At 43.5% G+C, this 23,767-nt stretch overlaps 1 protein-coding gene and 63 non-coding genes across 64 annotated transcripts; 1 reads left to right on the top strand and 63 right to left on the bottom strand.

Moving 5' to 3' along the window:
• The first annotated feature begins 4,828 nt into the window (after positions 1-4,828).
• Positions 4,829-5,509, top strand: LOC149613706 (sentrin-specific protease 3-like). Its single transcript, XM_089858062.1, has one exon. The coding sequence runs from the start codon at positions 4,829-4,831 to the stop codon at positions 5,507-5,509; it is 681 nt and encodes a 226-aa protein (XP_089714188.1).
• Positions 5,510-6,128: 619 nt separating this feature from the next.
• On the bottom strand, positions 6,129-6,200 carry TRNAE-CUC (transfer RNA glutamic acid (anticodon CUC)). The gene has a single exon. It is a non-coding gene; the product is annotated as a tRNA-Glu (tRNA).
• Positions 6,201-6,429: 229 nt separating this feature from the next.
• TRNAE-CUC (transfer RNA glutamic acid (anticodon CUC)) lies at positions 6,430-6,501 on the bottom strand. Its single transcript has one exon. It is a non-coding gene; the product is annotated as a tRNA-Glu (tRNA).
• Positions 6,502-6,732: 231 nt separating this feature from the next.
• On the bottom strand, positions 6,733-6,804 carry TRNAE-UUC (transfer RNA glutamic acid (anticodon UUC)). Its single transcript has one exon. It is a non-coding gene; the product is annotated as a tRNA-Glu (tRNA).
• An 80-nt stretch (positions 6,805-6,884) lies between these two features.
• On the bottom strand, positions 6,885-6,956 carry TRNAE-CUC (transfer RNA glutamic acid (anticodon CUC)). The gene has a single exon. It is a non-coding gene; the product is annotated as a tRNA-Glu (tRNA).
• Positions 6,957-7,035: 79 nt separating this feature from the next.
• On the bottom strand, positions 7,036-7,107 carry TRNAE-CUC (transfer RNA glutamic acid (anticodon CUC)). Its single transcript has one exon. It is a non-coding gene; the product is annotated as a tRNA-Glu (tRNA).
• Positions 7,108-7,337: 230 nt separating this feature from the next.
• On the bottom strand, positions 7,338-7,409 carry TRNAD-GUC (transfer RNA aspartic acid (anticodon GUC)). Its single transcript has one exon. It is a non-coding gene; the product is annotated as a tRNA-Asp (tRNA).
• Positions 7,410-7,639: 230 nt separating this feature from the next.
• On the bottom strand, positions 7,640-7,711 carry TRNAE-CUC (transfer RNA glutamic acid (anticodon CUC)). Its single transcript has one exon. It is a non-coding gene; the product is annotated as a tRNA-Glu (tRNA).
• A 79-nt stretch (positions 7,712-7,790) lies between these two features.
• TRNAE-CUC (transfer RNA glutamic acid (anticodon CUC)) lies at positions 7,791-7,862 on the bottom strand. The gene has a single exon. It is a non-coding gene; the product is annotated as a tRNA-Glu (tRNA).
• Positions 7,863-8,094: 232 nt separating this feature from the next.
• TRNAE-CUC (transfer RNA glutamic acid (anticodon CUC)) lies at positions 8,095-8,166 on the bottom strand. Its single transcript has one exon. It is a non-coding gene; the product is annotated as a tRNA-Glu (tRNA).
• Positions 8,167-8,246: 80 nt separating this feature from the next.
• Positions 8,247-8,318, bottom strand: TRNAE-UUC (transfer RNA glutamic acid (anticodon UUC)). The gene has a single exon. It is a non-coding gene; the product is annotated as a tRNA-Glu (tRNA).
• Positions 8,319-8,397: 79 nt separating this feature from the next.
• On the bottom strand, positions 8,398-8,469 carry TRNAD-GUC (transfer RNA aspartic acid (anticodon GUC)). The gene has a single exon. It is a non-coding gene; the product is annotated as a tRNA-Asp (tRNA).
• Positions 8,470-8,700: 231 nt separating this feature from the next.
• Positions 8,701-8,772, bottom strand: TRNAE-CUC (transfer RNA glutamic acid (anticodon CUC)). The gene has a single exon. It is a non-coding gene; the product is annotated as a tRNA-Glu (tRNA).
• An 80-nt stretch (positions 8,773-8,852) lies between these two features.
• On the bottom strand, positions 8,853-8,924 carry TRNAE-CUC (transfer RNA glutamic acid (anticodon CUC)). Its single transcript has one exon. It is a non-coding gene; the product is annotated as a tRNA-Glu (tRNA).
• Positions 8,925-9,004: 80 nt separating this feature from the next.
• TRNAE-CUC (transfer RNA glutamic acid (anticodon CUC)) lies at positions 9,005-9,076 on the bottom strand. Its single transcript has one exon. It is a non-coding gene; the product is annotated as a tRNA-Glu (tRNA).
• A 533-nt stretch (positions 9,077-9,609) lies between these two features.
• TRNAE-UUC (transfer RNA glutamic acid (anticodon UUC)) lies at positions 9,610-9,681 on the bottom strand. Its single transcript has one exon. It is a non-coding gene; the product is annotated as a tRNA-Glu (tRNA).
• A 79-nt stretch (positions 9,682-9,760) lies between these two features.
• On the bottom strand, positions 9,761-9,832 carry TRNAE-CUC (transfer RNA glutamic acid (anticodon CUC)). Its single transcript has one exon. It is a non-coding gene; the product is annotated as a tRNA-Glu (tRNA).
• A 79-nt stretch (positions 9,833-9,911) lies between these two features.
• On the bottom strand, positions 9,912-9,983 carry TRNAE-UUC (transfer RNA glutamic acid (anticodon UUC)). Its single transcript has one exon. It is a non-coding gene; the product is annotated as a tRNA-Glu (tRNA).
• Positions 9,984-10,063: 80 nt separating this feature from the next.
• TRNAE-CUC (transfer RNA glutamic acid (anticodon CUC)) lies at positions 10,064-10,135 on the bottom strand. Its single transcript has one exon. It is a non-coding gene; the product is annotated as a tRNA-Glu (tRNA).
• Positions 10,136-10,215: 80 nt separating this feature from the next.
• TRNAE-CUC (transfer RNA glutamic acid (anticodon CUC)) lies at positions 10,216-10,287 on the bottom strand. The gene has a single exon. It is a non-coding gene; the product is annotated as a tRNA-Glu (tRNA).
• Positions 10,288-10,972: 685 nt separating this feature from the next.
• TRNAD-GUC (transfer RNA aspartic acid (anticodon GUC)) lies at positions 10,973-11,044 on the bottom strand. The gene has a single exon. It is a non-coding gene; the product is annotated as a tRNA-Asp (tRNA).
• Positions 11,045-11,427: 383 nt separating this feature from the next.
• TRNAE-CUC (transfer RNA glutamic acid (anticodon CUC)) lies at positions 11,428-11,499 on the bottom strand. Its single transcript has one exon. It is a non-coding gene; the product is annotated as a tRNA-Glu (tRNA).
• A 382-nt stretch (positions 11,500-11,881) lies between these two features.
• Positions 11,882-11,953, bottom strand: TRNAE-CUC (transfer RNA glutamic acid (anticodon CUC)). The gene has a single exon. It is a non-coding gene; the product is annotated as a tRNA-Glu (tRNA).
• Positions 11,954-12,033: 80 nt separating this feature from the next.
• TRNAE-UUC (transfer RNA glutamic acid (anticodon UUC)) lies at positions 12,034-12,105 on the bottom strand. The gene has a single exon. It is a non-coding gene; the product is annotated as a tRNA-Glu (tRNA).
• A 79-nt stretch (positions 12,106-12,184) lies between these two features.
• TRNAE-CUC (transfer RNA glutamic acid (anticodon CUC)) lies at positions 12,185-12,256 on the bottom strand. Its single transcript has one exon. It is a non-coding gene; the product is annotated as a tRNA-Glu (tRNA).
• Positions 12,257-12,335: 79 nt separating this feature from the next.
• On the bottom strand, positions 12,336-12,407 carry TRNAE-UUC (transfer RNA glutamic acid (anticodon UUC)). The gene has a single exon. It is a non-coding gene; the product is annotated as a tRNA-Glu (tRNA).
• Positions 12,408-12,487: 80 nt separating this feature from the next.
• Positions 12,488-12,559, bottom strand: TRNAE-CUC (transfer RNA glutamic acid (anticodon CUC)). Its single transcript has one exon. It is a non-coding gene; the product is annotated as a tRNA-Glu (tRNA).
• An 80-nt stretch (positions 12,560-12,639) lies between these two features.
• Positions 12,640-12,711, bottom strand: TRNAE-CUC (transfer RNA glutamic acid (anticodon CUC)). Its single transcript has one exon. It is a non-coding gene; the product is annotated as a tRNA-Glu (tRNA).
• Positions 12,712-13,396: 685 nt separating this feature from the next.
• On the bottom strand, positions 13,397-13,468 carry TRNAD-GUC (transfer RNA aspartic acid (anticodon GUC)). Its single transcript has one exon. It is a non-coding gene; the product is annotated as a tRNA-Asp (tRNA).
• A 231-nt stretch (positions 13,469-13,699) lies between these two features.
• On the bottom strand, positions 13,700-13,771 carry TRNAE-CUC (transfer RNA glutamic acid (anticodon CUC)). The gene has a single exon. It is a non-coding gene; the product is annotated as a tRNA-Glu (tRNA).
• An 80-nt stretch (positions 13,772-13,851) lies between these two features.
• Positions 13,852-13,923, bottom strand: TRNAE-CUC (transfer RNA glutamic acid (anticodon CUC)). Its single transcript has one exon. It is a non-coding gene; the product is annotated as a tRNA-Glu (tRNA).
• A 382-nt stretch (positions 13,924-14,305) lies between these two features.
• On the bottom strand, positions 14,306-14,377 carry TRNAE-CUC (transfer RNA glutamic acid (anticodon CUC)). Its single transcript has one exon. It is a non-coding gene; the product is annotated as a tRNA-Glu (tRNA).
• An 80-nt stretch (positions 14,378-14,457) lies between these two features.
• Positions 14,458-14,529, bottom strand: TRNAE-UUC (transfer RNA glutamic acid (anticodon UUC)). Its single transcript has one exon. It is a non-coding gene; the product is annotated as a tRNA-Glu (tRNA).
• Positions 14,530-14,608: 79 nt separating this feature from the next.
• On the bottom strand, positions 14,609-14,680 carry TRNAA-CGC (transfer RNA alanine (anticodon CGC)). The gene has a single exon. It is a non-coding gene; the product is annotated as a tRNA-Ala (tRNA).
• Positions 14,681-14,759: 79 nt separating this feature from the next.
• Positions 14,760-14,831, bottom strand: TRNAE-UUC (transfer RNA glutamic acid (anticodon UUC)). The gene has a single exon. It is a non-coding gene; the product is annotated as a tRNA-Glu (tRNA).
• Positions 14,832-14,911: 80 nt separating this feature from the next.
• Positions 14,912-14,983, bottom strand: TRNAE-CUC (transfer RNA glutamic acid (anticodon CUC)). Its single transcript has one exon. It is a non-coding gene; the product is annotated as a tRNA-Glu (tRNA).
• A 383-nt stretch (positions 14,984-15,366) lies between these two features.
• On the bottom strand, positions 15,367-15,438 carry TRNAE-CUC (transfer RNA glutamic acid (anticodon CUC)). Its single transcript has one exon. It is a non-coding gene; the product is annotated as a tRNA-Glu (tRNA).
• Positions 15,439-15,518: 80 nt separating this feature from the next.
• TRNAE-CUC (transfer RNA glutamic acid (anticodon CUC)) lies at positions 15,519-15,590 on the bottom strand. Its single transcript has one exon. It is a non-coding gene; the product is annotated as a tRNA-Glu (tRNA).
• A 382-nt stretch (positions 15,591-15,972) lies between these two features.
• On the bottom strand, positions 15,973-16,044 carry TRNAE-CUC (transfer RNA glutamic acid (anticodon CUC)). The gene has a single exon. It is a non-coding gene; the product is annotated as a tRNA-Glu (tRNA).
• Positions 16,045-16,124: 80 nt separating this feature from the next.
• Positions 16,125-16,196, bottom strand: TRNAE-UUC (transfer RNA glutamic acid (anticodon UUC)). The gene has a single exon. It is a non-coding gene; the product is annotated as a tRNA-Glu (tRNA).
• Positions 16,197-16,427: 231 nt separating this feature from the next.
• Positions 16,428-16,499, bottom strand: TRNAE-CUC (transfer RNA glutamic acid (anticodon CUC)). Its single transcript has one exon. It is a non-coding gene; the product is annotated as a tRNA-Glu (tRNA).
• An 80-nt stretch (positions 16,500-16,579) lies between these two features.
• Positions 16,580-16,651, bottom strand: TRNAE-CUC (transfer RNA glutamic acid (anticodon CUC)). Its single transcript has one exon. It is a non-coding gene; the product is annotated as a tRNA-Glu (tRNA).
• A 382-nt stretch (positions 16,652-17,033) lies between these two features.
• On the bottom strand, positions 17,034-17,105 carry TRNAE-CUC (transfer RNA glutamic acid (anticodon CUC)). The gene has a single exon. It is a non-coding gene; the product is annotated as a tRNA-Glu (tRNA).
• Positions 17,106-17,185: 80 nt separating this feature from the next.
• On the bottom strand, positions 17,186-17,257 carry TRNAE-UUC (transfer RNA glutamic acid (anticodon UUC)). The gene has a single exon. It is a non-coding gene; the product is annotated as a tRNA-Glu (tRNA).
• A 79-nt stretch (positions 17,258-17,336) lies between these two features.
• TRNAA-CGC (transfer RNA alanine (anticodon CGC)) lies at positions 17,337-17,408 on the bottom strand. Its single transcript has one exon. It is a non-coding gene; the product is annotated as a tRNA-Ala (tRNA).
• A 79-nt stretch (positions 17,409-17,487) lies between these two features.
• Positions 17,488-17,559, bottom strand: TRNAE-UUC (transfer RNA glutamic acid (anticodon UUC)). Its single transcript has one exon. It is a non-coding gene; the product is annotated as a tRNA-Glu (tRNA).
• Positions 17,560-17,639: 80 nt separating this feature from the next.
• TRNAE-CUC (transfer RNA glutamic acid (anticodon CUC)) lies at positions 17,640-17,711 on the bottom strand. Its single transcript has one exon. It is a non-coding gene; the product is annotated as a tRNA-Glu (tRNA).
• Positions 17,712-18,094: 383 nt separating this feature from the next.
• Positions 18,095-18,166, bottom strand: TRNAE-CUC (transfer RNA glutamic acid (anticodon CUC)). The gene has a single exon. It is a non-coding gene; the product is annotated as a tRNA-Glu (tRNA).
• Positions 18,167-18,246: 80 nt separating this feature from the next.
• On the bottom strand, positions 18,247-18,318 carry TRNAE-CUC (transfer RNA glutamic acid (anticodon CUC)). The gene has a single exon. It is a non-coding gene; the product is annotated as a tRNA-Glu (tRNA).
• A 382-nt stretch (positions 18,319-18,700) lies between these two features.
• TRNAE-CUC (transfer RNA glutamic acid (anticodon CUC)) lies at positions 18,701-18,772 on the bottom strand. Its single transcript has one exon. It is a non-coding gene; the product is annotated as a tRNA-Glu (tRNA).
• Positions 18,773-18,852: 80 nt separating this feature from the next.
• On the bottom strand, positions 18,853-18,924 carry TRNAE-UUC (transfer RNA glutamic acid (anticodon UUC)). Its single transcript has one exon. It is a non-coding gene; the product is annotated as a tRNA-Glu (tRNA).
• Positions 18,925-19,003: 79 nt separating this feature from the next.
• TRNAA-CGC (transfer RNA alanine (anticodon CGC)) lies at positions 19,004-19,075 on the bottom strand. Its single transcript has one exon. It is a non-coding gene; the product is annotated as a tRNA-Ala (tRNA).
• Positions 19,076-19,154: 79 nt separating this feature from the next.
• Positions 19,155-19,226, bottom strand: TRNAE-UUC (transfer RNA glutamic acid (anticodon UUC)). Its single transcript has one exon. It is a non-coding gene; the product is annotated as a tRNA-Glu (tRNA).
• Positions 19,227-19,306: 80 nt separating this feature from the next.
• Positions 19,307-19,378, bottom strand: TRNAE-CUC (transfer RNA glutamic acid (anticodon CUC)). The gene has a single exon. It is a non-coding gene; the product is annotated as a tRNA-Glu (tRNA).
• Positions 19,379-19,458: 80 nt separating this feature from the next.
• TRNAE-CUC (transfer RNA glutamic acid (anticodon CUC)) lies at positions 19,459-19,530 on the bottom strand. The gene has a single exon. It is a non-coding gene; the product is annotated as a tRNA-Glu (tRNA).
• A 1,291-nt stretch (positions 19,531-20,821) lies between these two features.
• On the bottom strand, positions 20,822-20,893 carry TRNAE-CUC (transfer RNA glutamic acid (anticodon CUC)). Its single transcript has one exon. It is a non-coding gene; the product is annotated as a tRNA-Glu (tRNA).
• Positions 20,894-20,973: 80 nt separating this feature from the next.
• TRNAE-CUC (transfer RNA glutamic acid (anticodon CUC)) lies at positions 20,974-21,045 on the bottom strand. The gene has a single exon. It is a non-coding gene; the product is annotated as a tRNA-Glu (tRNA).
• Positions 21,046-21,277: 232 nt separating this feature from the next.
• Positions 21,278-21,349, bottom strand: TRNAE-CUC (transfer RNA glutamic acid (anticodon CUC)). The gene has a single exon. It is a non-coding gene; the product is annotated as a tRNA-Glu (tRNA).
• A 534-nt stretch (positions 21,350-21,883) lies between these two features.
• Positions 21,884-21,955, bottom strand: TRNAE-UUC (transfer RNA glutamic acid (anticodon UUC)). Its single transcript has one exon. It is a non-coding gene; the product is annotated as a tRNA-Glu (tRNA).
• A 79-nt stretch (positions 21,956-22,034) lies between these two features.
• On the bottom strand, positions 22,035-22,106 carry TRNAE-CUC (transfer RNA glutamic acid (anticodon CUC)). The gene has a single exon. It is a non-coding gene; the product is annotated as a tRNA-Glu (tRNA).
• Positions 22,107-22,185: 79 nt separating this feature from the next.
• Positions 22,186-22,257, bottom strand: TRNAE-UUC (transfer RNA glutamic acid (anticodon UUC)). Its single transcript has one exon. It is a non-coding gene; the product is annotated as a tRNA-Glu (tRNA).
• Positions 22,258-22,337: 80 nt separating this feature from the next.
• TRNAE-CUC (transfer RNA glutamic acid (anticodon CUC)) lies at positions 22,338-22,409 on the bottom strand. Its single transcript has one exon. It is a non-coding gene; the product is annotated as a tRNA-Glu (tRNA).
• An 80-nt stretch (positions 22,410-22,489) lies between these two features.
• On the bottom strand, positions 22,490-22,561 carry TRNAE-CUC (transfer RNA glutamic acid (anticodon CUC)). Its single transcript has one exon. It is a non-coding gene; the product is annotated as a tRNA-Glu (tRNA).
• Positions 22,562-22,943: 382 nt separating this feature from the next.
• TRNAE-CUC (transfer RNA glutamic acid (anticodon CUC)) lies at positions 22,944-23,015 on the bottom strand. The gene has a single exon. It is a non-coding gene; the product is annotated as a tRNA-Glu (tRNA).
• Positions 23,016-23,767: the final 752 nt, after the last annotated feature.

Here is a 23,767-nt window from a genome sequence, read left to right as displayed (position 1 = left end):
TATTCACGATGTTCACGATTGGTTGACCATTTTTAAACAAGTACTGGCGGGCAAAAATGATGATGAAAAATAGCCATTTTGCCAACTGTTCTTCAGGGAAAAGCGATTTCCTGGTATTCTGCGAGAATACGCCTTCAGAGTGCCGCTTCCTCACAAGGCGCTCTCACCTGGCCCGACTGGGAAGCCGCCTTAAAGGCTGAATTTGGCCAAAATTCACTAGCCACGTTCAACGAACTCCTGTCTCGCAAACAAATGCCCGGTGAATCTCCGGTCACGTATTATCGAAATGTCATCGATCTCTGTTCGAGGGTGAACCCCTCTATGTCCGAGACGGAGAAACTCCACCATCTTTTGCGAGGTATTTTACCTCATTTACGTGAGAAAATTGTTCTCATGCAACCCGCATCGACTGCTGACTTTCTCGGCAATATACAACTCCTATCATCGCCCATGGACAGCCTGTCTCATGGTGACCACAAAATAATCGACGTCCTTGCTACGGCCCTAGCTGGCAACGTCCCTAGTTCATCGGCCGCGACGACTGCATTTCCCTATAATTCCGCTGACCAGCAGGAGCTGGCCCAATTACGTAGGGAAGTACGTCAACTAACAAACGAGAATGAACAGCTACGTGACGAAATTCTCGAAATTAACCAAGAAAAACGTAGATTGAGAGATGAAAATCGGCATCTTAATACAGATATAGAAAAGATGCAGAAAAGCCTCAATTGTTCACAGTGTGGACGTAATGACCACAGGGCTTCTTATTGCCAAGACCAACGCCAAACCACGCACCGCTCGTGGCGAGATCCATCCCCAGCACGCGATATTCGGGGTAGCGGACTTTCGTTCCAACAAAGAAAGGACTTTAATAGAACAAGTAGTCAAGTGTTTAATAGAGGTCGTAGCCCCTCGCCCTATAATAACAGAAATAACAGCCGACAATTTAATAGGGGCCGTAGCCCCTCGCCGTACACCGCGAGCCAGCGATCAGCTTCCCCAAACCCCGGAAACAGAAATCGCTCGGACTCACCCTATCGCAGTGAACCGGGACATCACACCCAAAACGCGAATAACGGTTCGGGAAACGACCGCCGGCGGAGGATGTAGGGAAGTACCCTTTGTCGACCCCAGAAGAATTCCCACTTTTTATTCAATCATCACATCAGTTAGTTCAACTTTCAGCATCATTAGACATTTCTCATCACCCGGTCAACATTATTTTCGATACGGGAAGCGTTAAAAACATAATAAGTCGAGAAAAAGCCGCGTCCCTGGGGCTGACCGTCAGCCCTGCAACCGATATCGTGTTCCGAGTCGCCAATGGTCAGAACATTAAACCTCTCGGGAAAACTCAAACATCTGTCCAGCTCGGGCAGTCCACACAAATGATTGACGTTTACGTGATTGAAGACTTCGCGTATGACCTACTACTCGGGCTAGAATTTTGCATAAACAATAAAATCGTAATAGACTTTGGAGAATCTACGGTTCAAATTCAGGACGAACTCCTCTCCTTTGCAACTACACCCACTATTGAAGGTCCAGTACAAATAAGGCTGGCACAGGATACTGTGATACCACCTGAATCAGAAATAGTATTGGACGTTACGTGCAAGCACGACGACTTAACACTACTCGTAGAACAAGCCCGCGACACCGCTGACCGATATAAACTTTTAGTTTGTAAAACCATAACCGCTTTCAACGAGGGTAAAGGCGTTCTGCGAGTCGCAAATCTCGGTAAACAACCGATAATTCTCCCTGAAAAAACACTTGTGGGTGAAGGCTACCCGGTTCTTGACATAAACTACCTTGACGAGACCTTTAGCCCGGATGAAACCCTGCCTGATAACTTGGATTTCGGAGACCACCTTAACGAGTCGCAATTATCATCCTTAAAAAGTATGCTTCAAAAATATCACACGGTTTTCTCCCGTCACAACGGAGATCTCGGACGTACGTCGTTGGTCCGGCACCGAATCAACACGGGGGACGCATCACCAGTCAGATCCCAACCTTATCGTAAGTCTATCACGGAACGAGATACTATCAAAAAGGAAGTAGACAAAATGCTCCACAACAACATCATCAGGGAATCTTGTTCGCCCTGGGCCGCTCCAGTAATAATGGTCAAAAACAAGGACGGGGGTATAAGATTCTGCGTAGACTGGCGGAAATTAAACTCCGTAACCAAGAAAGATGTCCATCCCATACCACGCATTGACGATACGCTGGATCGCCTTTTCGGATCAAACCTGTTCACAACGCTTGATTTGGCTCAAGGCTATTTTCAAGTCGAGTTACACGAGGATGACAAAGAAAAAACCGCTTTCGTCACCCCCGATGGCCAATATGAGTTTAACGTACTGGGAATGGGCCTATGCAACGCTCCCAGTACTTTCCAACGTCTCATGCACAAAGTACTTGGTGCTCTCATGTGGAAAGTAGCCCTCGCTTATTTAGACGACATCATTATATTTTCCCGTACTTTCGAGGAACACTTACACCATTTGGAAAAAGTCTTTAAATGTCTCCAAACGGCAGGACTAAAAATAAAACCAGAGAAATGCTCCTTCGCTAAAACCCGAATTCGCTACCTGGGTCACGTGATCGACGGAGAGGGGGTTTATCCCGACCCACGATTAATCGAAGCTGTTGAGAAATTTCCCAAACCAAACAACGTCAAGGAAATACAACGCTTTTTGGGACTCGCTGGGTATTATCGTCGATTCATCCATAACTTTTCATCCATCGCAAAACCTCTCTCAGACCTTACCACAAAAGACTCACTTTTTGAATGGACCCCCGAAGCAGAAGAAGCGTTTCAAACGCTAAGAGAACGTCTAATTTCATCGCCGATTCTCTCTCATCCCGTATTTGAAGAACCATTCGAATTACATAGCGACGCTTCCGCATACGGCATCGGTGCCATCTTGAAACAAAGACGAGATGGGCGTGAGCATGTAATTGGATACACTAGCCGCCTATTAAACAAAGCTGAACAAAACTACAGCCCTACTGACAGAGAATGCCTTGCGATCATATACGGCACCCAGAAATTTCGACCATACCTTTATGGACGACCCTTCAAAGTCGTAACAGACCATCACGCCCTCTGATATTTAAAATCGGTAAAGAACCCAAATGGGAGGCTGGCCCGTTGGGCCCTGCAATTACAAGAATTCGATGTTCTGATAACCCATAAGAATGGACGTAAACATATGGATGCTCGATCCAGCCCCCAAGGAAGAAATACCTATCCTGCTTGCCGCAGTAAACCAAGCCGAAACACTCAAGCGTTTCCGAAATTTCAATATCCGTAACCTTCAACAAAAGGACCCCGTTTTTTCAAAGATAATAAATTGCCTAGAGAGCCCCGATTCTTCGCCTTCTAAAGACGTTAAGAAAATGGCAAAATGCTACGAGATCCTAGGTAACATTCTTCATCGCCGCGTAAAAACCGAAGACGGGTTAAAACTTGTAATGGTTGTCCCTAAAGAAATCAGAAAAGAAATCCTACACGCACTACACGATGACGTCACCGCAGGCCACTTAGGCTTCCGCCGCACATGAGAAAAAATTAGACAACGCTTCTTTTGGCCTAAAATGCTCAATCAGATATCAAACTACGTTAGTTCCTGCATACCATGCAACTCTCAAAAAATATATCCATTTCGCCCAGCGGGATTCCTTCAATCAATCCCGCCAACGACCAAACCCTTTGAAAGATGCGGAATAGATAAGCTTGGCCCCTTTCCCGAGTCTACTAGTGGGAACAAGCACGTATTCGTCTGCACGGACTATTGTACGAAGACGGTAGTAGCGGCCGCGGTCCCAAGGGGAACGGCGGAGGAGGCAGCATCTTTTCTAATGAAAAACGTATTTTTAAAATTCGGAACCCCAAAAGAACTCATTACAGACAGAGGAAAAGAATTCTTAAACAACCTATTGAAAGAAATCACTCTCCTTTTTAGCGTGAAACATCAAACAACTACAGCGTACCATCCTCGAACTAATGGCCTCACGGAACGTTTTAACAAAACTCTCGCTGACATGATGTCTCAATATGTGTCGGAAAAACACAACGACTGGGACCAATTTTTACCCCACCTGGTCTTCGCCTATAATACCTCCATACACATCGTTACGGGATACTCTCCCTTCTTTCTCTTGCACGGCTACGAAGCCGATCTACACGTGGATACCGCCCTCGAACTACCTGCGGCAAAGTTAAACACTCCATTCGGCTTCCATAACATCCTTTATGCCCAGCGGGCTCGAAATGTCGCCGCCGAACGACAACAATTAGCCCAGTCAAAGGACAAGGACCGCTTTGACAAACACCGCCGAGAAGTCACTTTTACTGAAGGGGACCTGGTGTTTCTGCGCACCCCCCGACGGATTCCGGGTCGCTCTGAAAAACTGCTTCATCAATACAGCGGACCCTACCGTATCTTACGCCGTACCGCGCCCAATAACTTTGAGATAATGGATTCCACCGGCACGAAAACCGATCTCGTATCTGCCGTAAGACTGAAACCATACCATCCGCGAGAAGAATTGCCAACTTCAATGCCAAAACCGACAAAGAGGGTGCACTTTGACGATTCGCCAGTCACCCACTTCTATTGTACAGAGGGTTCGCCAGCTTCTCCAATTACGGTAAATGACGCTCCTGCAATTGAACCATCTTCAATACCATACAGTTGTCCCACGACCGGCACCAGCTCCATTTCTCCAACCATCACTTCTTCACCGACACTTCGCCGATCGACTCGCTTCCGCACATCTCCTGACCGATACGGTACAAGTAGTTACTATTAAAATGAGATACGCCAAACGCCAACGAAAACAACTAATTCGAAGAATCATGAAAATCATCCCGGTATTACCATCATCTTCTGCAATTCATCTGGACCTTAAATTTTTACGACCTATCAATCATCAAAACTGTGACAACATTAACGATCACTGCCTCACGCCGGAAATTATTGACCAATACTTCCAGTTGCTCCGTTCACACTCGCCTAGACCATCCTACTTCTTCCCGTCCAGTTTCTACTCCGTTCTCCATCAACATGGCATCAACAAAGCTTCACTATGCGTGTCACACGTGGAAGATTTATTCGGTGTCTCTATGCTCTTTATCCCGGTACGACGCTTCAACAATTGGAGTCTCATTTTTATCGACATCGACAGACAACAATTCCTTCAATTAGATTCCTTTCCCCCCAACCACAAACTACTTAACGAACTTTCGTCGTTTCTCCGGGTCGAATCTTCCAAACGCGGGATTCTCGGCCTCAATTTTGAGGACTTCGATACCATTCCGCCGACTTTACCGCGACAGATGAACGGCGTCGACAGCGGTGTTTTTTGCATCGAATTTGCGCGACACGCGATCACTGACCGCGACTTCTCCTTCTCCGCTAACGACATGCTGACCATTCGCCAACGTATTCGCGACGAACTTACAGTGCTGAGTCTTCGCTCAACAACCATGTAAATAAATACCATAAACTGCAAAACTATAAACAATACTGAGTAACTATTTTAATCATTCTCATTTTAAGTTAATAATATCGCGTAATTAAATACACTTAATCATTCCCATTTTAAATTTTGTGTTCGCATGCTCATATTGTATATTTGTATTTTCCATGTATATTTGTATTTTTACTGTTTTTATGTTGATCGCCGGGCCGGCGCTCTTTTATATGGGGAGCTGTCGGGAATAGATTGAGAAGCCAGTGCGAACGTGTCCTCTAGTTTCCTAAATTGCCCTCGGCATACGAGGAGGGTATAAAAGGCCGCTTCACCCTGGCTTGAGGGAAGCATTAGCTGATAGCTAGCAGAGGGATAAGACCTAAGGTCCAGCCCCTGCTATACTTTCTAGCTTCTCCGCTCTTAGTAGAGGGATAAGGCCCAAGGCTCAGCCCCTACTAAGAGAACATCTCCCCGCGTCAAGTACGACTTGCAGCCGGTACTTACATACCTACGTTTAAAGACTGAATAAAGATATTTTTACTTATAAATATTTGCTTCGTACTTCCACTGACGTGACAATATAATTCCTATAAATGTGTCTTTAAATTTATTCTTCAAAAACGGTACAAGAGCACTCGCTCCGATACCGGGAATCGAACCCGGGCCTTCTGGGTGAGAGCCAGATATCCTAGCCACTTGACCATATCGGACTGGTTTGAGCAAACCCTAGATATTATTCCTATAAATGTGTCTTTAAATTTATTCTTTAAAAGCGGTACAAATCACAGTCTCCGATACCGGGAATCGAACCCGGGCCTTCTGGGTGAAAGCCAGATATCCTAGCCACTAGACCATATTGCACTAGCTTAACCATATCTTAATTCTAAATATAAACCTATATCCTTAAGTTTATTCTTCAAAACGGTACAAAAGCACTCGCTCCGATACCGGGAATCGAACCCGGGCCTTTTGGGTGAGAGCCAGATATCCTAGCCACTAGACCATATCGGACTTGCTCAACCAAGTCTTAATTCTATTCATAAACCTATATCCTTAAGTCTATTCTTCAAAACCGGTACAAAAGCACTCGCTCCTTTACCGGAAATCGAACCCGGGCCTTGTGGGTGACAGCCAGATATCGTAGACACTAGACCATATTGGACTGGTTTGTGCAAACCCTAGATATTATTCCTATAAATGTGTCTTTAATTTTATTCTTTAAAAGCGGTACAAAAGCACTGTCTCCGATACCGGGAATCGAACCCGGGCCTTCTGGGTGAAAGCCAGATATCCTAGCCATTAGATCATATCGGACTGGTTTGAGCAAACCCTAGATATTATTCCTATAAATGTGTCTTTAAATTTATTCTTCAAAAACGGTACAAGAGCACTCGCTCCGATACCGGGAATCGAACCCGGGCCTTCTGGGTGAGAGCCAGATATCCTAGCCACTTGACCATATCGGACTGGTTTGTGCAAACCCTAGATACTATTCCTATAAATGTGTCTTTAAATTTTTTCTTTAAAAGCGGTACAAAGCACAGTCTCCGATACCGGGAATCGAACCCGGGCATTCTGGGTGAGAGCCAGATATCCTAGCCACTAGACCATCTCGGACTTGCTTAACCAAGTCCTAATTCTATTCATTAACCTATATCCTTAAGTCTATTCTTCAAAACCGGTACAAAGGCACTCGCTCCGATATCGGGAATCGAACCCGGGCCTTCTAGGTGAGAGCAAGATATCCTAGCACTAGACCATATCGGACTGGTTTGAGCAAACCCTAGATATTATTCCTATAAATGTGTCTTTAAATTTATTCTTCAAAAACGGTACAAAAGCACTCGCTCCGATACCGGGAATCGAACCCGGGCCTTTTGGGTGACAGCCAGATATCCTAGCCACTAGACCATATCGGACTTGCTCAACCAAGTCTTAATTCTATTCATAAACCTATAGCCTTAAGTCTATTCTTCAAAACCGGTACAAAAGCACTCGCTCCTTTACCGGGAATAGAACCCGGGCCTTGTGGGTGAGAGCCAGAAATCCTAGACACTAGACCACATCGGACTGGTTTGTGCAAACCCTAGATACTATTCCTATAAATGTGTCTTTAAATTTTTTCTTTAAAAGCGGTACAAAGCACAGTCTCCGATACCGGGAATCGAACCCGGGCATTCTGGGTGAGAGCCAGATATCCTAGCCACTAGACCATCTCGGACTTGCTTAACCAAGTCTTAATTCTATTCATTAACCTATATCCTTAAGTCTATTCTTCAAAACCGGTACAAAAGCACTCGCTCCGATATCGGGAATCGAACCCGGGCCTTCTAGGTGAGAGCCAGATATCCTAGCCACTAGACCATATCGGACTGGTTTGAGCAAACCCTAGATATTATTCCTATAAATGTGTCTTTAATTTTATTCTTTAAAAGCGGTACAAAAGCACTGTCTCCGATACCGGGAATCGAACCCGGGCCTTCTGGGTGAAAGCCAGATATCCTAGCCATAAGATCATATCGGACTGGTTTGAGCAAACCCTAGATATTATTCCTATAAATGTGTCTTTAAATTTATTCTTCAAAAACGGTACAAAAGCACTTGCTCCGATACCGGGAATCGAACCCGGGCCTTCTGGGTGAGAGCCAGATATCCTAGCCACTAGACCATATCGGTCTGGTTTGAGCAAACCCTAGATATTATTCCTATAAATGTGTCTTTAATTTTATTCTTTAAAAGCGGTACAAAAGCACTGTCTCCGATACCGGGAATCGAACCCGGGCCTTCTGGGTGAAAGCCAGATATCCTAGCCATTAGATCATATCGGACTGGGTTGAGCAAACCCTAGATATTATTCCAATAAATGTGTCTTTAAATTTTTCTTCAAAAACGGTACAAAAGCACTCGCTCCGATACCGGGAATCGAACCCGGGCCTTTTGGGTGACAGCCAGATATCCTAGCCACTAGACCATATCGGACTAGCTCAACCAAGTCTTAATTCTATTCATAAACCTATAGCCTTAAGTCTATTCTTCATAACCGGTACAAAAGCACTCGCTCCTTTACCGGGAATCGAACCCGGGCCTTGTGGGTGAGAGCCAGATATCCTAGCCACTAGACCATATCGGTCTGGTTTGAGCAAACCCTAGATATTATTCCTATAAATGTGTCTTTAATTTTATTCTTTAAAAGCGGTACAAAAGCACTGTCTCCGATACCGGGAATCGAACCCGGGCCTTCTGGGTGAGAGCCAGATATCCTAGCCATTAGATCATATCGGACTGGTTTGAGCAAACCCTAGATATTATTCCTATAAATGTGTCTTTAAATTTATTCTTCAAAAACGGTACAAAAGCACTCGCTCCGATACCGGGAATCGAACCCGGGCCTTCTGGGTGAGAGCCAGATATCCTAGCCATTAGATCATTTCGGACTGGTTTGAGCAAACCCTAGATATTATTCCTATAAATGTGTCTTTAAATTTATTCTTCAAAAACGGAACAAGAGCACTCGCTCCGATACCGGGAATCGAACCCGGGCCTTCTGGGTGAGAGCCAGATATCCTAGCCACTAGACCATATCGGACTGGTTTTAGCAAACCCTAGATATAATTTCTATAAATGTTTCTTTAAATTTATTCTTCAAAAACGATACAAGAGCACTCGCTCCGATACCGGGAATCGAACCCGGGCATTCTGGGTGAGAGCCTGATATCCTAGCCACTAGACCATCTCGGACTTGCTTAATCAAGTCTTAATTCTATTCATTAACCTATATCCTTAAGTCTATTCTTCAAAACCGGTACAAAAGCTCTCGCTCCGATACCGGGAATCGAACCCGGGCATTCTGGGTGAGAGCCTGATATCCTAGCCACTAGACCATCTCGGACTTTCTTAATCAAGTCTTAATTCTATTCATTAACCTATATCCTTAAGTCTATTCTTCAAAAACGGTACAAAAGCTCTTGCTCCGATATCGGGAATCAACCCGGGCCTTCTAGGTGAGAGCCAGATATCCTAGCCACTAGACCATATCGGACTGATTTGAGCAAACCCTAGATATTATTCCTATAAATGTGTCTTTAATTTTATTCTTTAAAAGCGGTACAAAAGCACTGTCTCCGATACCGGGAATCGAACCCGGGCCTTCTGGGTGAAAGCCAGATATCCTAGCCATTAGATCATATCGGACTGGTTTGAGCAAACCCTAGATATTATTCCTATAAATGTGTCTTTAAATTTTTCTTCAAAAACGGTACAAAAGCATTTGCTCCGATACCGGGAATCGAACCCGGGCCTTCTGGGTGAGAGCCAGATATCCTAGCCATTAGATCATATCGGACTGGTTTGATCAACCCTAGATATTATTCCTATAAATGTGTCTTTAAATTTATTCTTCAAAAACGGTACAAAAGCACTGTCTCCGATACCGGGAATCGAACCCGGGCCTTCTGGGTGAAAGCCAGATATCCTAGCCATTAGATCATATCGGACTGGTTTGAGCAAACCCTAGATATTATTCCTATAAATGTGTCTTTAAATTTATTCTTCAAAAACGGTACAAAAGCACTCGCTCCGATACCGGGAATCGAACCCGGGCCTTCTGGGTGAGAGCCAGATATCCTAGCCATTAGATCATTTCGGACTGGTTTGAGCAAACCCTAGATATTATTCCTATAAATGTGTCTTTAAATTTATTCTTCAAAAACGGTACAAGAGCACTCGCTCCGATACCGGGAATCGAACCCGGGCCTTCTGGGTGAGAGCCAGATATCCTAGCCACTAGACCATATCGGACTGGTTTTAGCAAACCCTAGATATAATTCCTATAAATGTTTCTTTAAATTTATTCTTCAAAAACGGTACAAGAGCACTCGCTCCGATACCGGAAATCGAACCCGGGCCTTCTGGGTGAGAGACAGATATACTAGCCACTTGACCATATCGGACTGGTTTGAGCAAACCCTAGGTATTATTCTTATAAATGTGTCTTTAAATTTATTCTTTAAAAGCGGTACAAATCACAGTCTCCGATACCGGGAATCGAACCCGGACCTTCTGGGTGAAAGCCAGATATCCTAGCCACTAGACCATATTGCACTAGCTTAACCAAATCTTAATTCTAAATATAAACCTATATCCTTAAGTTTATTCTTCAAAAACGGTACAAAAGCACTCGCTCCGATACCGGGAATCGAACCGGGGCCTTTTGGGTGAGAGCCAGATATCCTAGCCACTAGACCATATCGGACTGGTTTGAGCAAACCCTAGATATTATTCCTATAAATGTGTCTTTAATTTTATTCTTTAAAAGTGGTACAAAAGCACTGTCTCCGATACCGAGAATCGAACCCGGGCCTTCTGGGTGAAAGCCAGATATCCTAGCCATTAGATCAAATCGGACTGGTTTGAGGAAACCCAAGATATTATTCTTATAAATGTGTCTTTAAATTTTTCTTCAAAAACGGTACAAAAGCACTCGCTCCGATACCGGGAATCGAACCCGGGCCTTTTGGGTGACAGCCAGATATCCTAGCCACTAGACCATATCGGACTAGCTCAACCAAGTCTTAATTCTATTCATAAACCTATAGCCTTAAGTCTTTTCTTCATAACCGGTACAAAAGCACTCGCTCCTTTACCGGGAATCGAACCCGGGCCTTGTGGGTGAGAGCCAGATATCCTAGCCACTAGACCATATCGGTCTGGTTTGAGCAAACCCTAGATATTATTCCTATAAATGTGTCTTTAATTTTATTCTTTAAAAGAGGTACAAAAGCACTGTCTCCGATACCGGGAATCGAAGCCGGGCCTTCTGGGTGAGAGCAAGATATCCTAGCCATTAGATCGTATCGGACTGGTTTGAGCAAACCCTAGATATTATACCTATAAATGTGTCTTTAAATTTATTCTTCAAAAACGGTACAAGAACACTCGCTCCGATACCGGGAATCGAACCCGGGCCTTCTGGGTGAGAGCCAGATATCCTAGCCACTAGACCATATCGGACTGGTTTTAGCAAACCCTAGATATAATTCCTATAAATGTTTCTTTAAATTTATTCTTCAAAAACGGTACAAGAGCACTCGCTCCGATACCGGGAATCGAACCCGGGCATTCTGGGTGAGAGCCTGATATCCTAGCCACTAGACCATCTCGGACTTGCTTAATCAAGTCTTAATTCTATTCATTAACCTATATCCTTAAGTCTATTCTTCAAAACCGGTACAAAAGCTCTCGCTCCGATACCGGGAATCGAACCCGGGCATTCTGGGTGAGAGCCTGATATCCTAGCCACTAGACCATCTCGGACTTTCTTAATCAAGTCTTAATTCTATTCATTAACCTATATCCTTAAGTCTATTCTTCAAAACCGGTACAAAAGCTCTTGCTCCGATATCGGGAATCGAACCCGGGCCTTCTAGGTGAGAGCCAGATATCCTAGCCACTAGACCATATCGGACTGGTTTGAGCAAACCCTAGATATTATTCCTATAAATGTGTCTTTAATTTTATTCTTTAAAAGCGGTACAAAAGCACTGTCTCCGATACCGGGAATCGAACCCGGGCCTTCTGGGTGAAAGCCAGATATCCTAGCCATTAGATCATATCGGACTGGTTTGAGCAAATCCTAGATATTATTCCTATAAATGTGTCTTTAAATTTTTCTTCAAAAACGGTACAAAAGTATTTGCTCCGATACCGGGAATCGAACCCGGGCCTTCTGGGTGAGAGCCAGATATCCTAGCCATTAGATCATATCGGTCAGGTTTGATCAACCCTAGATATTATTCCTATAAATGTGTCTTTAAATTTATTCTTCAAAAACGGTACAAAAGCACTGTCTCCGATACCGGGAATCGAACCCGGGCCTTCTGGGTGAAAGCCAGATATCCTAGCCATTAGATCATATCGGACTGGTTTGAGCAATCCCTAGATATTATTCCTATAAATGTGTCTTTAAATTTATTCTTCAAAAACGGTACAAAAGCACTCGCTCCGATACCGGGAATCGAACCCGGGCCTTCTGGGTGAGAGCCAGATATCCTAGCCATTAGATCATTTCGGACTGGTTTGAGCAAACCCTAGATATTATTCCTATAAATGTGTCTTTAAATTTATTCTTCAAAAACGGTACAAGAGCACTCGCTCCGATACCGGGAATCGAACCCGGGCCTTCTGGGTGAGAGCCAGATATCCTAGCCACTAGACCATATCGGACTGGTTTTAGCAAACCCTAGATATAATTCCTATAAATGTTTCTTTAAATTTATTCTTCAAAAACGGTACAAGAGCACTCGCTCCGATACCGGAAATCGAACCCGGGCCTTCTGGGTGAGAGACAGATATACTAGCCACTTGACCATATCGGACTGGTTTGAGCAAACCCTAGGTATTATTCTTATAAATGTGTCTTTAAATTTATTCTTTAAAAGCGGTACAAATCACAGTCTCCGATACCGGGAATCGAACCCGGACCTTCTGGGTGAAAGCCAGATATCCTAGCCACTAGACCATATTGCACTAGCTTAACCAAATCTTAATTCTAAATATAAACCTATATCCTTAAGTTTATTCTTCAAAAACGGTACAAAAGCACTCGCTCCGATACCGGGAATCGAACCGGGGCCTTTTGGGTGAGAGCCAGATATCCTAGCCACTAGACCATATCGGACTGGTTTGAGCAAACCCTAGATATTATTCCTATAAATGTGTCTTTAATTTTATTCTTTAAAAGTGGTACAAAAGCACTGTCTCCGATACCGAGAATCGAACCCGGGCCTTCTGGGTGAAAGCCAGATATCCTAGCCATTAGATCAAATCGGACTGGTTTGAGCAAACCCAAGATATTATTCTTATAAATGTGTCTTTAAATTTTTCTTCAAAAACGGTACAAAAGCACTCGCTCCGATACCGGGAATCGAACCCGGGTCTTTTGGGTGACAGCCAGATATCCTAGCCACTAGACCATATCGGACTAGCTCAATCAAGTCTTAATTCTATTCATAAACCTATAGCCTTAAGTCTATTCTTCATAACCGGTACAAAAGCACTCGCTCCTTTACCGGGAATCGAACCCGGGCCTTGTGGGTGAGAGCCAGATATCCTAGCCACTAGACCATATCGGTCTGGTTTGAGCAAACCCTAGATATTATTCCTATAAATGTGTCTTTAATTTTATTCTTTAAAAGCGGTACAAAAGCACTGTCTCCGATACCGGGAATCGAACCCGGGCCTTCTGGGTGAGAGCCAGATATCCTAGCCATTAGATCATATCGGACTGGTTTGAGCAAACCCTAGATATTATACCTATAAATGTGTCTTTAAATTTATTCTTCAAAAACGGTACAAGAACACTCGCTCCGATACCGGGAATCGAACCCGGGCCTTCTGGGTGAGAGCCAGATATCCTAGCCACTAGACCATATCGGACTGGTTTTAGCAAACCCTAGATATAATTCCTATAAATGTTTCTTTAAATTTATTCTTCAAAAACGGTACAAGAGCACTCGCTCCGATACCGGGAATCGAACCCGGGCATTCTGGGTGAGAGCCTGATATCCTAGCCACTAGACCATCTCGGACTTGCTTAATCAAGTCTTAATTCTATTCATTAACCTATATCCTTAAGTCTATTCTTCAAAACCGGTACAAAAGCTCTCGCTCCGATACCGGGAATCGAACCCGGGCATTCTGGGTGAGAGCCTGATATCCTAGCCACTAGACCATCTCGGACTTTCTTAATCAAGTCTTAATTCTATTCATTAACCTATATCCTTAAGTCTATTCTTCAAAACCGGTACAAAAGCTCTTGCTCCGATATCGGGAATCGAACCCGGGCCTTCTAGGTGAGAGCCAGATATCCTAGCCACTAGACCATATCGGACTGGTTTGAGCAAACCCTAGATATTATTCCTATAAATGTGTCTTTAATTTTATTCTTTAAAAGCGGTACAAAAGCACTGTCTCCGATACCGGGAATCGAACCCGGCCCTTCTGGGTGAAAGCCAGATATCCTAGCCATTAGATCATATCGGACTGGTTTGAGCAAATCCTAGGTATTATTCCTATAAATGTGTCTTTAAATTTTTCTTCAAAAACGGTACAAAAGCATTTGCTCCGATACCGGGAATCGAACCCGGGCCTTCTGGGTGCGAGCCAGATATCCTAGCCATTAGATCATATCGGTCAGGTTTGATCAACCCTAGATATTATTCCTATAAATGTGTCTTTAAATTTATTCTTCAAAAACGGTACAAAAGCACTGTCTCCGATACCGGGAATCGAACCCGGGCCTTCTGGGTGAAAGCCAGATATCCTAGCCATTAGATCATATCGGACTGGTTTGAGCAAACCCTAGATATTATTCCTATAAATGTGTCTTTAAATTTATTCTTCAAAAACGGTACAACAGCACTCGCTCCGATACCGGGAATCGAACCCGGGCCTTCTGGGTGAGACCCAGATATCCTAGCCACTAGACCATATCGGACTGGTTTTAGCAAACCCTAGATATAATTCCTATAAATGTTTCTTTAAATTTATTCTTCAAAAACGGTACAAGAGCACTCGCTCCGATACCGGGAATCGAACCCGGGCATTCTGGGTGAGAGCCTGATATCCTAGCCACTAGACCATCTCGGACTGGTTTGAGCAAACCCTAGATATTATTCCTATAAATGTGTCTTTAATTTTATTCTTTAAAAGTGGTACAAAAGCACTGTCTCCGATACCGAGAATCGAACCCGGGCCTTCTGGGTGAAAGCCAGATATCCTAGCCATTAGATCAAATCGGACTGGTTTGAGCAAACCCAAGATATTATTCTTATAAATGTGTCTTTAAATTTTTCTTCAAAAACGGTACAAAAGCACTGTCTCCGATACCGGGAATCGAACCCGGGCCTTCTGGGTGAGAGCCAGATATCCTAGCCATTAGATCATATCGGACTGGTTTGAGCAAACCCTAGATATTATACCTATAAATGTGTCTTTAAATTTATTCTTCAAAAACGGTACAAGAACACTCGCTCCGATACCGGGAATCGAACCCGGGCCTTCTGGGTGAGAGCCAGATATCCTAGCCACTAGACCATATCGGACTGGTTTTAGCAAACCCTAGATATAATTCCTATAAATGTTTCTTTAAATTTATTCTTCAAAAACGGTACAAGAGCACTCGCTCCGATACCGGGAATCGAACCCGGGCATTCTGGGTGAGAGCCTGATATCCTAGCCACTAGACCATCTCGGACTTGCTTAATCAAGTCTTAATTCTATTCATTAACCTATATCCTTAAGTCTATTCTTCAAAACCGGTACAAAAGCTCTCGCTCCGATACCGGGAATCGAACCCGGGCATTCTGGGTGAGAGCCTGATATCCTAGCCACTAGACCATCTCGGACTTTCTTAATCAAGTCTTAATTCTATTCATTAACCTATATCCTTAAGTCTATTCTTCAAAACCGGTACAAAAGCTCTTGCTCCGATATCGGGAATCGAACCCGGGCCTTCTAGGTGAGAGCCAGATATCCTAGCCACTAGACCATATCGGACTGGTTTGAGCAAACCCTAGATATTATTCCTATAAATGTGTCTTTAATTTTATTCTTTAAAAGCGGTACAAAAGCACTGTCTCCGATACCGGGAATCGAACCCGGCCCTTCTGGGTGAAAGCCAGATATCCTAGCCATTAGATCATATCGGACTAGCTCAATCAAGTCTTAATTCTATTCATAAACCTATAGCCTTAAGTCTATTCTTCATAACCGGTACAAAAGCACTCGCTCCTTTACCGGGAATCGAACCCGGGCCTTGTGGGTGAGAGCCAGATATCCTAGCCACTAGACCATATCGGTCTGGTTTGAGCAAACCCTAGATATTATTCCTATAAATGTGTCTTTAATTTTATTCTTTAAAAGCGGTACAAAAGCACTGTCTCCGATACCGGGAATCGAACCCGGGCCTTCTGGGTGAGAGCCAGATATCCTAGCCATTAGATCATATCGGACTGGTTTGAGCAAACCCTAGATATTATACCTATAAATGTGTCTTTAAATTTATTCTTCAAAAACGGTACAAGAACACTCGCTCCGATACCGGGAATCGAACCCGGGCCTTCTGGGTGAGAGCCAGATATCCTAGCCACTAGACCATATCGGACTGGTTTTAGCAAACCCTAGATATAATTCCTATAAATGTTTCTTTAAATTTATTCTTCAAAAACGGTACAAGAGCACTCGCTCCGATACCGGGAATCGAACCCGGGCATTCTGGGTGAGAGCCTGATATCCTAGCCACTAGACCATCTCGGACTTGCTTAATCAAGTCTTAATTCTATTCATTAACCTATATCCTTAAGTCTATTCTTCAAAACCGGTACAAAAGCTCTCGCTCCGATACCGGGAATCGAACCCGGGCATTCTGGGTGAGAGCCTGATATCCTAGCCACTAGACCATCTCGGACTTTCTTAATCAAGTCTTAATTCTATTCATTAACCTATATCCTTAAGTCTATTCTTCAAAACCGGTACAAAAGCTCTTGCTCCGATATCGGGAATCGAACCCGGGCCTTCTAGGTGAGAGCCAGATATCCTAGCCACTAGACCATATCGGACTGGTTTGAGCAAACCCTAGATATTATTCCTATAAATGTGTCTTTAATTTTATTCTTTAAAAGCGGTACAAAAGCACTGTCTCCGATACCGGGAATCGAACCCGGCCCTTCTGGGTGAAAGCCAGATATCCTAGCCATTAGATCATATCGGACTGGTTTGAGCAAATCCTAGGTATTATTCCTATAAATGTGTCTTTAAATTTTTCTTCAAAAACGGTACAAAAGCATTTGCTCCGATACCGGGAATCGAACCCGGGCCTTCTGGGTGCGAGCCAGATATCCTAGCCATTAGATCATATCGGTCAGGTTTGATCAACCCTAGATATTATTCCTATAAATGTGTCTTTAAATTTATTCTTCAAAAACGGTACAAAAGCACTGTCTCCGATACCGGGAATCGAACCCGGGCCTTCTGGGTGAAAGCCAGATATCCTAGCCATTAGATCATATCGGACTGGTTTGAGCAAACCCTAGATATTATTCCTATAAATGTGTCTTTAAATTTATTCTTCAAAAACGGTACAACAGCACTCGCTCCGATACCGGGAATCGAACCCGGGCCTTCTGGGTGAGACCCAGATATCCTAGCCACTAGACCATATCGGACTGGTTTTAGCAAACCCTAGATATAATTCCTATAAATGTTTCTTTAAATTTATTCTTCAAAAACGGTACAAGAGCACTCGCTCCGATACCGGGAATCGAACCCGGGCATTCTGGGTGAGAGCCTGATATCCTAGCCACTAGACCATCTCGGACTGGTTTGAGCAAACCCTAGATATTATTCCTATAAATGTGTCTTTAATTTTATTCTTTAAAAGTGGTACAAAAGCACTGTCTCCGATACCGAGAATCGAACCCGGGCCTTCTGGGTGAAAGCCAGATATCCTAGCCATTAGATCAAATCGGACTGGTTTGAGCAAACCCAAGATATTATTCTTATAAATGTGTCTTTAAATTTTTCTTCAAAAACGGTACAAAAGCACTGTCTCCGATACCGGGAATCGAACCCGGGCCTTCTGGGTGAGAGCCAGATATCCTAGCCATTAGATCATATCGGACTGGTTTGAGCAAACCCTAGATATTATACCTATAAATGTGTCTTTAAATTTATTCTTCAAAAACGGTACAAGAACACTCGCTCCGATACCGGGAATCGAACCCGGGCCTTCTGGGTGAGAGCCAGATATCCTAGCCACTAGACCATATCGGACTGGTTTTAGCAAACCCTAGATATAATTCCTATAAATGTTTCTTTAAATTTATTCTTCAAAAACGGTACAAGAGCACTCGCTCCGATACCGGGAATCGAACCCGGGCATTCTGGGTGAGAGCCTGATATCCTAGCCACTAGACCATCTCGGACTTGCTTAATCAAGTCTTAATTCTATTCATTAACCTATATCCTTAAGTCTATTCTTCAAAACCGGTACAAAAGCTCTCGCTCCGATACCGGGAATCGAACCCGGGCATTCTGGGTGAGAGCCTGATATCCTAGCCACTAGACCATCTCGGACTTTCTTAATCAAGTCTTAATTCTATTCATTAACCTATATCCTTAAGTCTATTCTTCAAAACCGGTACAAAAGCTCTTGCTCCGATATCGGGAATCGAACCCGGGCCTTCTAGGTGAGAGCCAGATATCCTAGCCACTAGACCATATCGGACTGGTTTGAGCAAACCCTAGATATTATTCCTATAAATGTGTCTTTAATTTTATTCTTTAAAAGCGGTACAAAAGCACTGTCTCCGATACCGGGAATCGAACCCGGCCCTTCTGGGTGAAAGCCAGATATCCTAGCCATTAGATCATATCGGACTGGTTTGAGCAAATCCTAGGTATTATTCCTATAAATGTGTCTTTAAATTTTTCTTCAAAAACGGTACAAAAGCATTTGCTCCGATACCGGGAATCGAACCCGGGCCTTCTGGGTGCGAGCCAGATATCCTAGCCATTAGATCATATCGGTCAGGTTTGATCAACCCTAGATATTATTCCTATAAATGTGTCTTTAAATTTATTCTTCAAAAACGGTACAAAAGCACTGTCTCCGATACCGGGAATCGAACCCGGGCCTTCTGGGTGAAAGCCAGATATCCTAGCCATTAGATCATATCGGACTGGTTTGAGCAAACCCTAGATATTATTCCTATAAATGTGTCTTTAAATTTATTCTTCAAAAACGGTACAAAAGCACTCGCTCCGATACCGGGAATCGAACCCGGGCCTTCTGGGTGAGAGCCAGATATCCTAGCCATTAGATCATTTCGGACTGGTTTGAGCAAACCCTAGATATTATTCCTATAAATGTGTCTTTAAATTTATTCTTCAAAAACGGTACAACAGCACTCGCTCCGATACCGGGAATCGAACCCGGGCCTTCTGGGTGAGAGCCAGATATCCTAGCCACTAGACCATATCGGACTGGTTCTAGCAAACCCTAGATATAATTCCTATAAATGTTTCTTTAAATTTATTCTTCAAAAACGGTACAAGAGCACTCGCTCCGATACCGGGAATCGAACCCGGGCATTCTGGGTGAGAGCCTGATATCCTAGCCACTAGACCATCTCGGACTTGCTTAATCAAGTCTTAATTCTATTCATTAACCTATATCCTTAAGTCTATTCTTCAAAACCGGTATAAAAGCTCTCGCTCCGATACCGGGAATCGAACCCGGGCATTCTGGGTGAGAGCCTGATATCCTAGCCACTAGACCATCTCGGACTTTCTTAATCAAGTCTTAATTCTATTCATTAACCTATATCCTTAAGTCTATTCTTCAAAACCGGTACAAAAGCTCTTGCTCCGATATCGGGAATCGAACCCGGGCCCTCTAGGTGAGAGCCAGATATCCTAGCCACTACACCATATCGGACTGGTTTGAGCAAACCCTAGATATTATTCCTATAAATGTGTCTTTAAATTTATTCTTTAAAAGCGGTACAAATCACAGTCTCCGATACCGGGAATCGAACCCGGGCCTTCTGGGTGAAAGCCAGATATCCTAGCCACTAGACCATATTGCACTAGCTTAACCAAATCTTAATTCTAAATATAAACCTATATCCTTAAGTTTATTCTTCAAAAACGGTACAAAAGCACTCGCTCCGATACCGGGAATCGAACCTGGGCCTTTTGGGTGAGAGCCAGATATCCTAGCCACTAGACCATATCAGACTTGCTCAACCAAGTCTTATTTCTATTCATAAACCTATATCCTTAAGTCTATTCTTCAAAACCGGTACAAAAGCACTCGCTCTTTTACCGGGAATCGAACCCGGGCCTTGTGTGTGAGAACCAGATATCCTAGCCATTAGCTCATATCGGACTAGTTTGTGCAAACCCTAGATATTATTCCTCTAAATGTGTCTTTAAATTTATTCTTCAAAAACGGTACAAAAGCACTCGCTCCGATACCGGGAGTCGAACCCGGGCTTTCTAGGTGAGAGCCAGATATCCTAGCCACTTGACCATATCGGATTGGTTTGAGCAAACCCTAGATATTATTCCTATAAATGTGTCTTTAATTTTATTCTTTAAAAGCGGTACAAAAGCACTGTCTCCGATAACGGGAATCGAACCCGGGCCTTCTGGGTGAAAGCCAGATATCCTAGCCATTAGATCATGTCGGACTGGTTTGAGCAAACCCTAGATATTATTCCTCTAAATGTGTCTTTAAATTTATTCTTCAAAAACGGTACAAAAGCACTCGCTCCGATACCGGGAGTCGAACCCGGGCCTTCTGGGTGAGAACCAGATATCCTAGCCATTAGATCATATCGGACTTGTTTGAGCGAACCCTAGATATTATTCCTATAAATGTGTCTTTAATTTTATTCTTTAAAAGCGGTACAAAAGCACTGTCTCCGATACCGGGAATCGAACCCGGGCCTTCTGGGTGAGAGCCAGATATCCTAGCCATTAGATCATATCGGACTGGTTTGAGCAAACCCTAGATATTATTCCTATAAATGTGTCTTTAAATTTATTCTTCAAAAACGGTACAAAAGCACTCGCTCCGATACCGGGAAACGAAACCGGGCCTTCTGGGTGAGAGCCAGATATCCTAGCCATTAGATCATTTCGGACTGGTTTGAGCAAACCCTAGATATTATACCTATAAATGTGTCTTTAAATTTATTCTTCAAAAACGGTACAAGAACACTCGCTCCGATACCGGGAATCGAACCCGGGCCTTCTGGGTGAGAGCCAGATATCCTAGCCACTAGACCATATCGGACTGGTTTTAGCAAACCCTAGATATAATTCCTATAAATGTTTCTTTAAATTTATTCTTCAAAAACGGTACAAGAGCACTCGCTCCGATACCGGGAATCGAACCCGGGCATTCTGGGTGAGAGCCTGATATCCTAGCCACTAGACCATCTCGGACTTGCTTAATCAAGTCTTAATTCTATTCATTAACCTATATCCTTAAGTCTATTCTTCAAAACCGGTACAAAAGCTCTCGCTCCGATACCGGGAATCGAACCCGGGCATTCTGGGTGAGAGCCTGATATCCTAGCCACTAGACCATCTCGAACTTTCTTAATCAAGTCTTAATTCTATTCATTAACCTATATCCTTAAGTCTATTCTTCAAAACCGGTACAAAAGCTCTTGCTCCGATATCGGGAATCGAACCCGGGCCTTCTTGGTGAGAGCCAGATATCCTAGCCACTAGACCATATCGGACTGGTTTGAGCAATCCCTAGATATTATTCCTATAAATGTGTCTTTAATTTTATTCTTTAAAAGCGGTACAAAAGCACTGTCTCCGATACCGGGAATCGAACCCGGGCCTTCTGGGTGAAAGCCAGATATCCTAGCCATTAGATCATATCGGACTGGTTTGAGCAAACCCTAGATATTATTCCTATAAATGTGTCTTTAAAATTTTCTTCAAAAACGGTACAAAAGCATTTGCTCCGATACCGGGAATCGAACCCGGGCCTTCTGGGTGAGAGCCAGATATCCTAGCCATTAGATCATATCGGTCAGGTTTGATCAACCCTAGATATTATTCCTATAAATGTGTCTTTAAATTTATTCTTCAAAAACGGTACAAAAGCACTGTCTCCGATACCGGGAATCGAACCCGGGCCTTCTGGGTGAAAGCCAGATATCCTAGCCATTAGATCATATCGGACTGGTTTGAGCAAACCCTAGATATTATTCCTATAAATGTGTCTTTAAATTTATTCTTCAAAAACGGTACAAAAGCACTCGCTCCGATACCGGGAATCGAACCCGGGCCTTCTGGGTGAGAGCCAGATATCCTAGCCATTAGATCATTTCGGACTGGTTTGAGCAAACCATAGATATTATTCCTATAAATGTGTCTTTAAATTTATTCTTCAAAAACGGTACAAGAGCACTCGCTCCGATACCGGGAATCGAACCCGGGCCTTCTGGGTGAGAGCCAGATATCCTAGCCACTAGACCATATCGGACTGGTTTTAGCAAACCCTAGATATAATTCCTATAAATGTTTCTTTAAATTTATTCTTCAAAAACGGTACAAGAGCACTCGCTCCGATACCGGGAATCGAACCCGGGCATTCTGGGTGAGAGCCTGATATCCTAGCCACTAGACCATCTCGGACTTGCTTAATAAAGTCTTAATTCTATTCATTAACCTATATCCTTAAGTCTATTCTTCAAAACCGGTACAAAAGCTCTCGCTCCGATACCGGGAATCGAACCCGGGCATTCTGGGTGAGAGCCTGATATCCTAGCCACTAGACCATCTCGGACTTTCTTAATCAAGTCTTAATTCTATTCATTAACCTATATCCTTAAGTCTATTCTTCAAAACCGGTACAAAAGCTTTTGCTCCGATATCGGGAATCGAACCCGGACCTTCTAGGTGAGAGCCAGATATCCTAGCCACTAGACCATATCGGACTGGTTTGAGCAAACCCTAGATATTATTCCTATAAATGTGTCTTTAAATTTATTCTTTAAAAGCGGTACAAATCACAGTCTCTGATACCGGGAATCGAACCCGGGCCTTCTGGGTGAAAGCCAGATATCCTAGCCACTAGACCATATTGCACTAGCTTAACCAAATCTTAATTCTAAATATAAACCTATATCCTTAAGTTTATTCTTCAAAAACGGTACAAAAGCACTCGCTCCGATACCGGGAATCGAACCTGGGCCTTTTGGGTGAGAGCCAGATATCCTAGCCATTAGCTCATATCGGACTGGTTTGTGCAAACCCTAGATATTATTCCTCTAAATGTGTCTTTAAATTTATTCTTCAAAAACGGTACAAAAGCACTCGCTCCGATACCGGGAGTCGAACCCGGGCTTTCTAGGTGAGAGCCAGATATACTAGCCACTTGACCATATCGGATTGGTTTGAGCAAACCCTAGATATTATTCCTATAAATGTGTCTTTAATTTTATTCTTTAAAAGCGGTACAAAAGCACTGTCTCCGATACCGGGAATCGAACCCGGGCCTTCTGGGTGAAAGCCAGATATCCTAGCCATTAGATCATGTCGGACTGGTTTGAGCAAACCCTAGATATTATTCCTATAAATGTGTCTTTAATTTTATTCTTTAAAAGCGGTACAAAAGCACTGTCTCCGATACCGAGAATCGAACCCGGGCCTTCTGGGTGAAAGCCAGATATCCTAGCCATTAGATCAT

The sequence above is a fragment of the Phalangium opilio genome, unplaced genomic scaffold, assembly GCF_054372755.1.
Source record: "Phalangium opilio isolate 3A_F unplaced genomic scaffold, DU_Popi_V2 ptg000230l_1, whole genome shotgun sequence".
In the NCBI taxonomy this organism is placed as follows: domain Eukaryota; kingdom Metazoa; phylum Arthropoda; class Arachnida; order Opiliones; family Phalangiidae; genus Phalangium; species Phalangium opilio.
Note: the sequence above shows the minus strand (reverse complement) of the source record. Positions and strands in the feature narration are given on the sequence as shown.